General features: G+C 37.5%; 1 protein-coding gene across 6 annotated transcripts in view; it reads right to left on the reverse strand.

The window, feature by feature from the left end:
- Positions 1-8,186: 8,186 nt before the first annotated feature.
- The window catches only part of FCHO2 (FCH and mu domain containing endocytic adaptor 2), a 99,953-nt gene continuing 92,903 nt past the window's right edge, over positions 8,187-15,236 (reverse strand). For 5 of the 6 annotated variants that reach the window (XM_080372231.1, XM_080372228.1, XM_080372230.1 and 2 more), the window contains 3 exons: positions 13,843-13,907; positions 11,164-11,328; positions 8,187-10,919 (listed from right to left, as the gene is read on the reverse strand). In XM_080372231.1, coding sequence (XP_080228357.1) covers positions 10,897-10,919; positions 11,164-11,328; positions 13,843-13,907 — 253 coding nt within the window. In that variant the 3' untranslated portion in view covers positions 8,187-10,896. Of the gene's footprint in view, positions 10,920-11,163; positions 11,329-13,787; positions 13,908-15,236 lie in introns of those variants that run through there. The other variant, XM_080372229.1, reaches the window with a different exon arrangement.

Genomic DNA, 15,236 nt, shown 5'->3' on the forward strand with positions numbered 1-15,236 from the left:
ATGGCTCTTTATTTTTATTTTAAGACTCTCAATATTGGCTTTAAAGTAAGTTAAATGAGGTAATACTATTTTTAGTGTCTCTGCCTCTGGATTTTACACTTTAGTACATCTTGTTTAAAAATAAAAATTGAGAAGCAAGGAGTGGTAGCTTAATCACAGCCAGTACTTTCACATGTAATTATAAGGTTTTATCTATTACGTTTTTTTGTTTTTTAGAGGGACCTTGCCTGAGCTGATTTTTTGGTGATGTTTTGCTTGCTTTATCTGATTATTTTGCCATTATAAATTATAAGAGTTAATTTCCATGCAATCTCAAAGTTTGTTCTCCTGTATTGAAATTAATCATCACAGAAGAAAGGCAGATTACAGGTTTTTCTGAGTGTTGTAAGTACATGCCTATGCGTGGATGCATCCAGGCACTGAAGCTGAAAGCCTTTTTCTAATTAATGGTATCTATGGGACACTACTGTCACACACCTAAGCTACTTGTCTCCCAATGCGGAAAGTGATTTAAATGGCTGTGCAGCACCACAGAGAGTTGGATTCTCTCAAACTTGTATTTCTCTTACTTATTCAGGAAACTCGGAGCTAGAGGTAATTTTGAAAGCCTTGAGATAGAGAGAAAGGGAAAAGGCTGGGTTATGTGCCGTGAAGAAGAATTTCTGAATACAGATCGTATCTTTTTTCTGACATGTGGTCTACAGGCCTTTTCATACCATGAGTGACTCCAAGCAGGTAGTCACTGATAAACCTTGAATTATCTGGATAAAGATTCCAGAAACCAGTGACTAGGAGAGTGCTCCCCCAAGCTTCGTGTCTTCTCTGCACGGTACCTGACTATCCTATAGTGCATAGAATTTAGATCAGCTTTGTGGGTACAGCTCTTATTTAAGGGATAAGAACATTTGACTTGGTCCCATAATATGTGCTTGAATCATATCAGACAGCTTAATTGCCTTTAAGGGCCTGGTAGGGTCTGACATGGACACTGGAAAAACATGGGTGGAGACTGCAGGAAGATCCTTGGAGAAAGCAACAACAGCCATGTATTCTGTCCAAATAAAGAAAATCTGAGCATGTAGTATGAGGGTAGAGAGTGTTGCTTTTGTCTTGGATCAACAAGACTTAGGACAGGATTCAGGGAGGGGTAGTTGCTCTAGGTGAGCTCAGAAATTATCGTCTGGTAGGAACTTTACATCAGTCTGAAGTGAACTTTGCCTCCAAAACTCCTTTGTATAGGCAGATCTGTCACACTGGCCTATGTCTTTTCCAGTCATTCTAGCTAAAGTAGAAGATGCCAGGTATCAAGTTTTATTGAGGTGGAAAAGAATAAATAGAAACAAAGGCTTACCTCGCTATTCCTTTGAGATCAAGAGAGTAAAATCGAGCTCTCTTCGGGGAACTTGTTTCTTCATTGAAAGAAAAACTCAAAGGAGGGTGTTGAGCATGGAGCTTCAGTCAAGTGGGGTAAAATGAGGAAAAGAGTAAGGTGAGAGTGATACTTAAATAGATGTTCACTGAACTAATGGAAGGTCCAGAAAGCCAGTATCACCTGGAGGAGGTTGTACTGGTAAATGAGGAGGTAAATGTACTGGTAAATGAGGTAAATGATTACTGGTTCCACAGTAATCGCTCTTTTCTGGACCTTTTTGTTGTTAAAACCCACATTTTCATTTCAGAAGAGTTCATTAATTTTGTAAGACTCCAGGTCTTTGCCCTGCTTTGAGCAAGGGAAATGGCTAGATGATCTCCAGAGTTTCCTTCTAGCCTCAGCTTTTCTGTGATCCCATGAAGATCTGCAGATTTGTCAGCAGTTCTAGCCCTGGATGTCTTTTAAGAATAAGTTCAGAGAAGTCTTTAGTTATCCAAAAGTGCTATGTTATTTTGTCTTTATTTATTTGATCCTAAAGTCTCTTCCTACTATTTTGTGTGATGATTAAGTGGTGAAAATGGCTTATACGTGAGTTGTAGCGTATTAGTTTTCTCCCCCAGTTTTTTGTCATCTGTAAAACTTCAGTATTTTCAACATCAGGTAACTGGAAAGATAGTAAATATTATGAAGTCTGCAGGAATCTACAAGAAAAGTGCTTAAAGTTGTTTTCCTGTTTAGTTACATCTTAAGACTAATTTTTAAATGCATCATGTTCTTGCATTGCTCTAGTTACAACCCAAAATGTCATGTACTGCTATATTGGGTATCTTACATAAATCTTGTTTTCTTTTTACCCTATTACTCTTATGATCCAGATTTTCAACCTAATCCCAAGTTAGTTTAAGACCTATATTCAGTACATCCATGGCTGACACTAATTGTCTTAACTGTATTTTAGTTTTCTTACCAAGTTCTAGATTACAGTTATTTGGATTGTTACCTTTTCTTCTCTTTGTGGTCGTACAGTGTTAGCTTTCTCCTAATCTTCTAATACTTTCCAGCATTTTAGGACTCACTGAAGTAAAAATTAATGGTCCATAGTATGGTTTATTCAGCTTCCTAAATTCTTGGATGTTGTTTATCTGATCTGGTGGTTTAAAAATATTTAGCTTTAGATGTGTTAACATCTCTGTTTACATACTGCTGGATTGCAAAGTATTTTCACCATGGGACTACATAAGCTAGGTATCCTTTAAGAAATGTGACAAAATATTAATTGAACATATTTCTTTCTTTCTGTTTTGTGTTCTTACTGATTCTGGCATTTTCAGCTAGTATGGGTCCAGTAACACAGTAGAAGTTAAGTATTTTTGTTGTTGTTTTTCAGAACAGACTCCTTTATATCACCCTCAGTTAAACTATCTAAATGAACTTTCCTACCTCCTGTGTTTATTTGCTTTTCTTATCAATCTCTCACAGTTTATGACTTCAGGGTTTATAGCCACTATTAAGAGAAGTCTTCCATTATGTCATTGGAGCCAGCTGCTTTTAGTTCCCCTCTCTGGCTGCAGTTTAGTGAACAGCTGAGCTGGGCTGACGGTGTGTTCCTGCCAAAATTCCCTACCCCTTCCTGCTCTTGAGTTGGGAATTCCTGTGCCTGATGTTTGCAGCTGCAAGCTGGTTCAGTTGGCTTAACTTAGCATAAATATTTTTTTTCCTCCCCACTGGGTTCAATGTGTGTCTGGTTGGTGAGTTGACTCATAAACAGATATGATGCATGGCCAGAACTGGTACAAGGTGTGGTGGGTGAAGATGGAGAGCGTGGCCCATGTCTTTTGGCAGTATTGGACTGTTCAGCTGGCTCATCATGAAGCTGCAGCCTAAGCCTGTTTGGCTGGTTTTAATTAGTGTAGGCAACACAGTCATTGATTATTGCTTTATGAGCATCTAGAAAATCTAAAAGCTGACCTTTTCAAGTACCACCTGCTCATACTTATTTGAACCTGATTATAAACAACAAATGCAATCAAGTTATGGTGACCTGGTTGTCACTAATACTTGGTTGTGCAGTCCAGCCAGGCAGCTTAAGATGAGGTATAATTTATGATTCTTTGTTTGGCAACTGCATCAGAGAGTGTTTAATTTATGTTCAATTCTTTTCACAACTTCTATTCTCCAACCTTCAGTTTTGAGCTCAGTTTGGAGCACTACAAATGAGTTGCTCATAATCTACTCACAGCCAGCAAGCATGCGAGTTTCTGCAGAGTTTAGGACACTCCTACAGGAAAGCAGTTGTGCAGCATTTCTTAACTCAGGAAGGTGACAAGCCAAAGGGGGTCTCCAAGATTAGATGTGGCTGACAGCAGATCACTTGAATCCTAACAGTATCTCTCGAAGTCAAAGTGTGATCAGGCTGTAAGTAGTTCTAATATGGTCCTTACCAGCAGCCCTGCACATCCTGATTTAAAAGTACATCTTGACTACAGCAACGTTTCTCGAATCTCGGTGCAGTGTGCTTTATTCTGGAAGGATGGCATCAGTTTATTCACTACAGAAATACTCCCACATTATTTTTAACAAATTCCTTGTCTTGACCCAGTCGCTACAATTACCATAGTTGGGTTACAGAGATGACAGTGGAGTTCATACAAGATGCTGAGAGTATTCTCTGTAGAGCCAGTAAAGTCTGGGGAGAACACTGAAAGACGTACCTGATGTGACCTGACATTCATTTGAATCATTATTTGCAAATGTCTGGTTAGATCTGGTTGTGTATCTACTGTGAACATGACAATTCATGTGTGTCTTTAAATATAGCTAATGGCAGCAGTAACAGCAAAAACCCCTGCCTTGCTGGGAGAGAGGTGAAGGCGGCTTTGCTAAACATTCATGGCAGAGATACAGAGGCAAGTACAAAATGCTCTACAAAGTCTAAGAGAATAGAAGATCCTTTAACTAAAGGGAAGTGTCCAGAAGAGACTTAACAAGAATTTTAATGCAGTTGGATAACCCATCTTTGGACTGGACAGATGGGTGATGGCAGATACTGATGTTCATTATGAATACTAATCAAGTTCTTAAAAATATTCTGTTTTCTTAATTCCAGAAAAAAACAATAGAAGAGATCACAGGGTTTCAAATATAGCAGTAGGAGATGCCAAATGTTACCAGTTAACTTTTATAAGGTTGATGTAGTAATCTGTCTTGTGTTCAAAGTGTGCTGTATATGGCACAGTATGCTGTGAATACAGCTTCTACGAGGAGGATGTAGCAGGCTACTGGTGCTGCTGGACATTGGAGCAAGGTCTTAAGATTTGCTTCAGATGCTAAAATAATGGCTTGTAGATTTTGTGAGTAGCTGAAATAGTGAACATGTCTTCTAGATACTAATGTACACTTACCTTTACTGATGACCTGAACAGGAGGTATAGTCGAGTCTATGCTCCCTTGGGCTGGGAATGACTCTTCAAGGGTGAAACTTGGCACAATTTTTGCTTACACACTGGCGTTGGGGTAATACTCACCACTTTAAGAAAGATGCATCATTTTTTGAAAGTTTGTTTTCAACTTGTGACAACTGTAGTCTTTTCCTAACCATCAGCAGCATGAAAAGCAGGAGACTGCACTGTTGGTGCCTAAGCAGGGGATGAACCGCTTCCTGAAACACAAATTATGGTTTTACTCTTTGACCAAACGCAGGTTATTGTAGGACTGTTTTAAGATGGATGATCCCTTGGATGAAATGCTAGAAGATGCTATTTGCCAAAACCCTCTGAATTCTTAATGCCTGTTCTTGTGGCATCTCCTGGGGATCAGCTGGCAAAAGTGCTGCCACCTTGAGCAATCTGGAAAGGTCAGGGAAATGGGGGTACTTGTTCCCCACTTCTCCCTCTTGTTGCCTGGAAGAAAGGCAGATGCTTAGATGAACTGTGCTCCCCATGTTCAGTCAGCGGAGTGCAGTAATGCCAAGTTTTAGCTCACAGCTCTGTGGACAGAACAGCACCTCTTGCAAGGGAAGACATCCTGCATGCTCTCCCACAGTATTAAAGGTACAACTTCAGTTTTGAGAAGGCTGAGGGCCACAAGTAAATTGCAGAACACCAAAAGAATAGCTGTAATGGCCCATCACCCTGACTTTTAAAAAATTTTCAACTCCTTTATGGGGAAGTTATGTCAAATACCTCTTCTACCCCTTAATCTAAAGAGAACACTGGAGCCCACATTTGTTTTTCCATGTAATTTCCTTATTCTGTCTCCTGTGAGAGCAGTGTTTACTCTGTATTAACTAGAGAAATTACAGCAAAGTAACAGTGTGTTTGCCTGAGGCTGTTTCTTGTCCTAGGTGTGCAAGATGCAGTTCTTAAATTGAGAAATCTTCTGCATTTTAGACCTTAAACAAAACTAAATTCAATCTATCTTCTCAGTAGAAGTGGACATCCAGCTTACTGTGTTATCAAGTGACTCAGAACATGGAAACGTGATTTGAGCAGGAGAAAAACTGCAGCAGCATTTGGTCTGTACATGGGAACAGGCTGGTGAGACTTTGGGGAGATGTCAGCTGCAGAGATGGCAGATCAGAGACTGTGACACTCCTGTGCTCACATACTCAAGTACTTGGTGTGTGATGTAATCTAGGAACTGCTCAGAAGCAAGAAGAGACTTATACACAGAGGCTGAGGGATACTGGCGTGTGGAGGACAAACTTGTGTTCAGGAGCGAGGTGAGGTGCTTAGTCAGAGGCTGAAAGCTCTGTCTGTTTGAACTTTAGTTCTCTGTCAAAACCCACAGTCCTGTAAGGCTCCAGAGAAATTGGGTGCAACAGAAGTAGAAGGTAAGTAAGTAACAGTTTCTGAGCTCTGGTGGTGGTTGTGTTTTGGTTTTTTGTGGTTTTTTTTCCTTCCCAAGTTGTACTGGTGCATCTTGCCTGGATGCAATGTCTTCTCAGTACTAACACTGGGGCAGCTTTAGTATTTCTGTATTAGTGATGACTATTCGTATAACCTACTGATGACAGTAGTGTGAAGTGGAAAGGAAGGCTGTGGGGATTATATAAGGAGTTTATCTAATTACAAAGCACGGGGGGACATCTGGAGGGGGCAATCAGCAATTGTTGTAAAAATGGGCTGCTTCATGTAGCCATGACAAAGAAAGAACTGAGTCATCACTGAACACATTACCACTGCTTTCTGGAGCAGAAAACATGACTTCAGAAACAAGAACCTCAAGAAGGCAGATGATGCTAAGGGTGATGCTAAGAGAAGAAGTTGAATCGTAATCAAGGTGGTGAAGTTAGCATGATTTATGGCTTGTAATTATTAAACCTATTTTTTTAAAAAACTATACCACCTAGGTTTTAATAATGAAAAAATAAAAGCTAAGTTACAGAACAAGGCTTTTTGAAAGAAATACAGCTGGGACAATAGCAAAAAAAATCATACTTCAGTTATAATAATTAAAATAGCCATCCCAGATTTAAAAATGGAAAGAATGGATTCCAAAGGAAGTGCAAGCAACTACAGAAAATGCAGAATATGAGTATTAAATATTTAATAAGTATTCCAGAAAAGGCCTCTTGTGTTTTTAAGATTATTTTATTCTTTAAAGACTGTTTGCTTTCTGTTGGTTATTGAATGAGCTAAGGGAGAACTTAAAAATCAACATGTTGGTAAACATGGAGGTCAAACTGAGTTGAGAAGGAATACTCAGTGGTGTAATAATATGCAAACTGGAATATAAGCATTAAGTTTTAAATGAAGAGGCCTGGTTATCAGTCCTGTCAAGGGCACCACACAGTATGTTATTTGCTGCTTTAGTACCTTGAACTGTTTTTAGCTTACTCTATCCTTGGAGGAATTCCAGAGTTTTTACTTGCATGTTCTAAAGTAAAATTGCCCTTTCATGACAACTGAAATGGAAACTGATTATGTAGTAATTCCAAGAAAACAAAAGGTACACAGATATTAAGATGCTTATCTTAAGCTTCTCAAACACACAAGTTTTAAAATTTAATCCTTGTTGGCATGATGCAAGACCTTCCTTTCTAGATAGATAGCAAAACCCAACACAGCTGTAACTCCCATGCTGTTGCAGTTGATAATCAAATATCTTACCTCCTTCAAATACCCTACATAAATTTGGCAGTGGTAGAGGTAGTCAGTTACCCCTGGAAAACTACCTGATCATGTACTCAGATAATCACAAACCTGCCTGAGCAGTATAAATCCAGTTTACAGTAGTTGTGAGTAGTATGTGGGCACTGGCTTACAATAACAAAAGTCAAATGTTAACAGAAGTCCCAGAGCAGAGCAATGATCTCTGACACTTTGAAGTTCAATGAATACTAGAAAAACTGAGCAGCTCTGTACTTGTTTACATCCCTATCATCCAGTAACTGAGGATGCTGGAGGAGTAGAATGGAAATGGCTTGTGAGCTCTCCATGCCACAGTCTGTTCTTTGGCCATTGTTGGACAGGCTGCTGGGCTAGATGGACCATTTGGTCTGACTATCAGGCACTTACATTCTTCACTCCTGCCTTCTAGCAGAAGATAAGAATCAAGCTCTTGGACTATTGCCTTCCAGCATGACAAGAATGGTACTTTGTGCAATGAAATCTAGCCAGCTGAGAAAATGAATCTAATGTCATGACTTACTAAACTTACATAGCCTGTGGGATTAGTAGGAAAGAAACAGATTCAAACACATTTATTCAGTTTCAACTTTTGTTTCTGTAGTTGCAGCTTAGAAGGACTACTCTCAGGCTGCTGTAGTAGTACTTAAATGGTCTACTTTTATAGACTGGTGGAACAGAAGAAATCAGAAAGAATTACTTTAATCTTGCTACTGATTTTTTCCCTGTGCACTCAACAAGATACAGGCTTAACGAAGTTATGGAATGTACAGCATTTGATAGCACAATTTACAGAGCAGCTCATGCCTATCAAGTTGAGATTTTTCTAATAAATGTATCTACAGTTCTGCCTAATCTAAGTGGTTAGTTAATCATAAAGGCATAATCCATTTTTTGTAGACATCTCAGGCATTCCAGTTTAGTAAAGCTGCAACTCTTTGCAGAAGTCATCTTTCCACCCACATTCTGTGTGGTGTTTTTTGAATATGTAAAAGACTTTGTATATTATCTCTACCCCTTATCACTTAAAAAGAAATTAACATTTTTCAATACAGGTATAGTTTTGTTCTATTATCGCTTAGAAGCTCTGTGGGACTATGCAAAAGTACAGGCAATATAAATCAGTATGTAAATTATATATTACATGTTTATTATGGGTGCATATTTTTAAAAATTTACATTTTATGAAAAATCAGAAGTATTTACAATTTTTGTAAGATAAACTTGTATGCTCTAATTTACAGTCTGATGTAATAACAATTCATAAAATTTCAGATTCTTTAGAGTTGTGTTTACAAGTTACTTTTCTTAGGAGGCAGCTACAATGGATATTGTTGTACACACAAGCAAGAACCAGCTTGCTATGTATGTTTTGTTTTTGTTTTTATCAGATAGCTACATGTGCTTTTTACATTGTTTTTGAATTTCTTTACAAAAAGTCTATATAAACTTGTATGGCTTCAAAATTGTAACCTGCACCCAATGCAAAAGTATGTATAATTACCTGAATGAAGGCTAGTTTAAAAGTGCTGAAACATAACTACTTCATTTAACTTATAAAAGAAAGTAATACTTGATTAAAAATAGCAATGCAGTTTTGGGTTTTCATTAATAAAATATTGTCTTGTTAAACACAGTTTGATTGCAAAGCAGATTACAATTAAGATTCCAGTAAAAAGACTGTACCATTTTATGAGTTAGGAATTTACCATTCCATCAGATTAGCAAATTAAAAGCCAAATATACTCTTCCCATCAAATCTACAGTACAGTATGTGCTTAGTGCTAACAATAGAACTCTCATCTGCGAAAGTGTGTAGTATACATTAGTATTTACGCAGCTTCTACAAAGCTCAATTTCTTGTAAAGCTTCATCAGTCCATTCATTACTGGTTTTGCATTAATTAGTTCAAGCACGTTTCACTGAAAACATATATATAATACAGAACTTAAAATAGATACAAGTATTCAAAATAGTCATATATCCCCATGGGCAGGTTGCTGTTTGCCCCAGTACTTTTGATTTCAGCACTGAAAAAACACTTGATAGAAATACGTAGAAGATTTTCTAAATTAGTGACTTGCTTTAAAAAATGTTACTTATGTGTCACTTCCCTGTGCTTAGGCCGTGGCAAGCAGATTAGGTGACAATACAAATATTAAAATTGGTGGTTACAGAAAAAAATTAAACTAATATAAATGGCAGTACTTGTCATCCTGCTGCCATAAAATATACTTCTAAAATGCTATTCCTGCCAAAGTATTAAGTTTACATTCACATCATATATCCCAAAACCACTCACAGTCTGAAGACCTGCAGTAAAAGTGAAGGGAAATGCTGTTTGCTTTTGAAAGTTTGCTTTTACCATCTTCGGAGATTTTTCAGGATTCTCATCTTTGGTGACATTAAAGTTACTATCTCATTTCGAAGTCCTGCATAATGCATCACCCTTTACTACAGCCACATTTATTGGAATTACTCCATGAGGAAGTAATCTAGTATTTTAAACTCCTTTTAAAACAATCTTAAGTCTTTGCAAATGTGCCTTCTAAATAAATCCCAGTCAAAGAATTTTTTATAAAGTTGTGTGTATTATACAAACACTGTGCTTTCTTGATGAAGAGCCAAACTTTGAAAAATGAAGTGAGGCACATGAATTACAAATTGGATAGGCACGGGCTTTTTTTAAAGGCACAAATGTTATGCAGTTCATATAAAAATAAATTAAATCTACACCATTAATTAAAACAATCACAATGCCCATAAAATTTACTGCAGAAGTAAATCTCTGCTGTCTTTTGCAATTTTGTAACACATTGCACTTAGGAAAAAACCCTATATGAAACAACTTTTATGTTAATAATATATGATACATGGGCATGAAGGTACATTTCTTTTATACATCTCTAACTCAGCTGGTTTTGTGGCATGAGTGGATACAAGAATTACATGAGACTTTGCCTCTGCTTTCTTTAAAAACTGGCAGTTGAAGAATCTGAAAAATTAATATTACTTATGGAAACCTCAAATATTTCTTAATCTCCTACATTTTTAGGTTTACTGTTTACAGTATAACATACAATTTTATACTTCCATTACAACTATGGATTACTGTTTTGATTTCATCTATAGAAATTTACTAAAATTTCAGCAAATTTTCCCAAATATTGCAGTTGATCATTTACAGACAGTGTTGAAGTTAACTTCAGTGCTATTATAAAGTAATAAAAAGTTCGCAAAATGACTTTTAAAAGTGCATTTCCTGTTCCGTAGTTCAGCCTCAAAGTAGGTCAACATTTTTAAAAAATTAATGCATATTAAAATAGTGTTTGACGAGTAAAGAGGGGCAGAGTGAGCTTCTTGCACTCCTTTGATCCAATGACTTTCACAGGTACATCAGCAATCTGCCATATACCGTCCTGAAAAAAAAAAAAAAAAAAGCAGTTTTTTTGTAGTCACTAGACAAAACAGATTTTATCAGTATTTTCCTGTGAGCAGTTTGAGTGACTATGGAGAATAAAAAAATCTGTGAAACAGTTTTCAGCCACATTTTAATAAAAAGCAACTATTTATGCATTATTACTTAACAGTTTCATGTTTTATAATTCAGCACTATAGAATATGTAATATTAACTTGAATATATAAGCATGTCAGTGTCTTACCAGTGGCAAATCTCTTCTTAAGGAGGGAAAGCCGATAGCCAGTGCCTACAAGCTCTACATCTACTCCAGAAAGGGTGCTTCCTTCACTAATGAATTGCACTGCAAGCGTTGCTGGTTTACTGGGCCCTTCTGAAAGTTCAAATTTTGCCCTGAGGGATCCAGAACCTATAAAAATAACAAAACCGAAAAGCTGGTTGTTTTGCAAGAACAAGATGATGTCCCAAACTTTTTAGCAGTAAGAAGTGAAACTAACATGGTGACCTTTGAGATCTATTCTTAGCAGCAGTCCTACAAAATTTTCAAAAAAGATGACAGTGAAAGTCTGTTTTTTTCCCCAATACTCTGTTTAAGACAATGACTAGCGAATAATTTAAAGAGAAATTATACACATTTCTGCAAGATTATAAAGAATGTGTGTATTAGACAGCCTGGTAATCACTTATCATTTGAAATATCTGATTGGTCCTTAAATAATCACTTAAGCTTTCTGGTCTGTAAGTACTTAATAACACCTGTCTCGTACTTTTCATCGGCAGATTTGAAAGTACATCAGAATATTTAAGTGTTGTCACAATCTGTCTGGATGAATGTACACAAACAAAACCACTGGAAGAAATGCAGCTATACAGCAATGTACCCAGATGAAAAATTCTTTTTTTTTTTGTAATAAAGACAAGGTCTCATTAAATACTTTACCCCAGAAATTTCAGTTGATTTTTCAGAGACAGTGGTGAAGTGTCATCACTTTGATGCTGTTATAAAGCAGCAATATTTCAAAATAATTTTATGTACATTTCTGTAGTCAATACAAGGCACTTAAAAAGCCCTCAATGTTGTTACTAGATTCTTTTTTCTAGTTCTTAAACAAGACTTCTTGTTCTTGAGAAATATGCTGGGAAGAATGAATTTTAAATAATTAATAATGGAATAATGAAAGTCAAGTATTTTTTCTTTACAACAACTTGCTATTCCAATAGGAACTGCTAAATGATGAGAAAAGTTAGTAAGTGAAATGTTACTGGGGTAAAAGCCTGAATTAATGAATGAAACTCTTTTATGCAATGGCTTGCTCTTGATAAATTTGGCTTAAAGTCCATTTCATTTCCTCAGTAGGTCTGCCACAGTTAGGGTAAACTGGAACTTCTTTCCACTCTAAGTATAGAAACTCATATATTCAAGTGCTCTGAAAGTTTGTTCTGTTTTATCTGTCTGCAATTGACAATTTACATAAATGTGTTTGAGCATAAAAAAACCCCAAAACACTTTACCACCCTGTACACTAGAACAAAGAAGACTTCAACACATTTGACCTATTATTAACAGTGTTTGTGCAACTTCTCCCTTTGTTTCTGTAAGTGTAAAACCATCATAGTATTACTTCTTCTTAGACAGTGTATTTTGAGTACTACATGTTTATACTCAAAGAAAAGGGGAAGAAAGATGGTGGGAAGAGAAGGGAATATATCAGAAGCAGTGGGATATGTGCCAGTCTGTTGAACGCACACAAGATGCAATCTGCATCACTGGCAGTCCATTTTATGCTGCTCTGCAGGTATACAGTAGCTGTTCATCTGGCTGCATTTGTGTTTTAGTGTAATTTTTCTTAAAAGAAGCTCACAGTTTGGAAAAGAAGACAGCTATCCCTACATAATCATAATGGAAGACAGATGGCAAAGAACTGTGAGGTCAGTGAAGGACAAAGTACACCAGAACACAGCAACAACTTCTGTCACATAAAATTCTCTCTGGTTTTGTTTGAATGATGACCACAACTCTGCAGCCTTTGCAGGCATACAAGAGGTCTTCCCTTCCCAGGATTGTGGTTTACACATGAAACCAGTCATATTTATAAGCAAATCTGTGCTCTCATAATGCCCTACACTAAATTCTTAACAGGGCTTAAGGACCGCCCTTTACACCATGAATTCATTCTCTACAGAGGCTTTGAGGATAAGATGACTCCCTTTGCCATCTGTTTTCTGCTTCAGAAGAACATTGCACCTGCGTAGGCTGTAAGGGCTGCAACATCGACTAGACCTCAGGGAAAGGCAGGTGGGCAAAGGACAACTATTGATACCTTATAAAATGCTATATAAATTACCACTCTCAGCAGATGTGCATAGATTAATTTTTTTTCTGGAGTCGTACATATGACCATATACAACATGTGACCAAAACAAAGATCCTCAAAATGCTGGTCAAGAATCATCTATTGTTGAGCCTACCTCAGCACAGGACTTTTGGATCTTTTTTTTTTACCCCTTCTCCACAGTCCCCTAGGTCTTCCCTGTACATCTTTCTACTTTATTGCTATTGTTAGTGTGTGGCAAGACACAGATATTGAACATATTTTCCTTTGAATAACTGCTCATTTCATTATTTCATTAGCATTAATGTAATAATTTCTCACTGAGTCTAAACTCTATTTTAGACCTACCAACTGCTTTCAGGGGGCTTCATTTTTTTTCTTTTATAGCTAATTAATACATTTATATTTTGACATCTCACTGTTAATGGAAACTCTTCAGGAGGAAGTTAATTGAGAACAAGGTAAACTGGTAAACAGGATACAGTGTGAGATGATGTGTAAACAACCATGAGAGTGTAGAGGCTATAATAATTACCTTTTTACTGTTACAATTTTTATGTACAAGGAAACATAACAAGAGTTCAACTTGCCTCCATTCTCAGACTTCTCTGAAATGCTAGATATTTTCCAATACGCTTTCATCTGGTCTGCATTCCTGTAAGAGAATGGCAGGTTAGTTATAAGCACCAGTTTTGGCATATTATACCCAGATTTACACTGGTTACAGACACCTCTAAATGGAGGTTTATAAAAGTATTACACAAGGTATGTTTGTGGAAACTATACAAAGCAAACAGATGAAGAGAAGGGTGTGTCTGCATTGCCCCTGAGCAGCAGAGCTCAGGACCTTTTTATACAGTTCATGCTATCTTACGGCCCGGCTGTGTCTCCACAACTCAAACCCCTCCGTAGTCTCAAAGGGTAAAGACAGGCCAAACACTCTGCAAGCAGTTTGAAAGCTATGTCTTTATGCCTCATGATGATGGGATGAGATACTCCTGGCAGCATGAATGTTAGTGTGCTTCCACTCTAGTAAAACTAACTGTTGTAAGTGATACAGGGTTTACGCTCACTTCTGAGCTGTAAAGGGGCAGAGGAGGGCACCAAGCACCAAAGTATCTAAGCTGGCAGGGCATTTTACCTCCTGGAGCACTTTGCAGCAGTTGCATTAAAGGAAAGTCAACAACTCAAAGCTGTGAGCAGCATGAAGCGCTGACAGGTTTGCAGTTGCCTTTGGCATTGGTGTAGCAGGAGTGAAATGCTCACACAAGTAGCACAGATGGTAGTGGTTAGTTGCAGGAGGTCAAGTCATAAAACATTTATTTTTAAAAAATCAAACCCCCATCATCCCAATCCACTAGACCAAGCAGGTAGCACAACACAAATACTACAGCTGCCTGGAACATGACTGTATTTTGTTTTGTTTTGGGTTTTTTGGGGGTTTTTTGTCAGTTTTCCAGGCTCAAAATTCTGGCCTTGGGTAGTTACCTAGGTGAAAGAATCTGGCTCAAATCCTTTAATCAGATGATCTGTAATGAAACTGTCACTCAGATTTGAGTCTTCCTAGCTAACACTAGGTGTGCTGGGTCCCGGGCATTCCTGCTCTCACTCAGGCGTCATTACAGAAGGTTTTGTGCAAGAAGCCTGGGCAGGGAGACTGGCTTCACCAGTCATTCTAGTAACGTTGTTCAGGCAGGATACTGAACCTACCCTCGCTCAGAATAAACTTAAGGTGATTTTGTTAAAGGTATTGCTCTCTTGAAATACCAAGTCAAGAAAGATTCAGTCCTGCCAGGATTTTTTCCACTTAAAATGGTATTACCATTTTGTCCAATTAACATATTTGAATGTTTTCCCTCCATAAACACCAGAACCTCCCTGATAAATGCATGCAGTTTATTTTTCTTCTGAACCTTGCTTTATAAGGTAAACTGACCTGTAAATAACAAGGTTAACAAAGCCTGGCTTCCTTGGACTTGGTATT

This window comes from Falco punctatus, assembly GCF_963210335.1.
Source record: "Falco punctatus genome assembly, chromosome: Z".
NCBI classification, from domain to species: Eukaryota; Metazoa; Chordata; class Aves; order Falconiformes; family Falconidae; genus Falco; species Falco punctatus.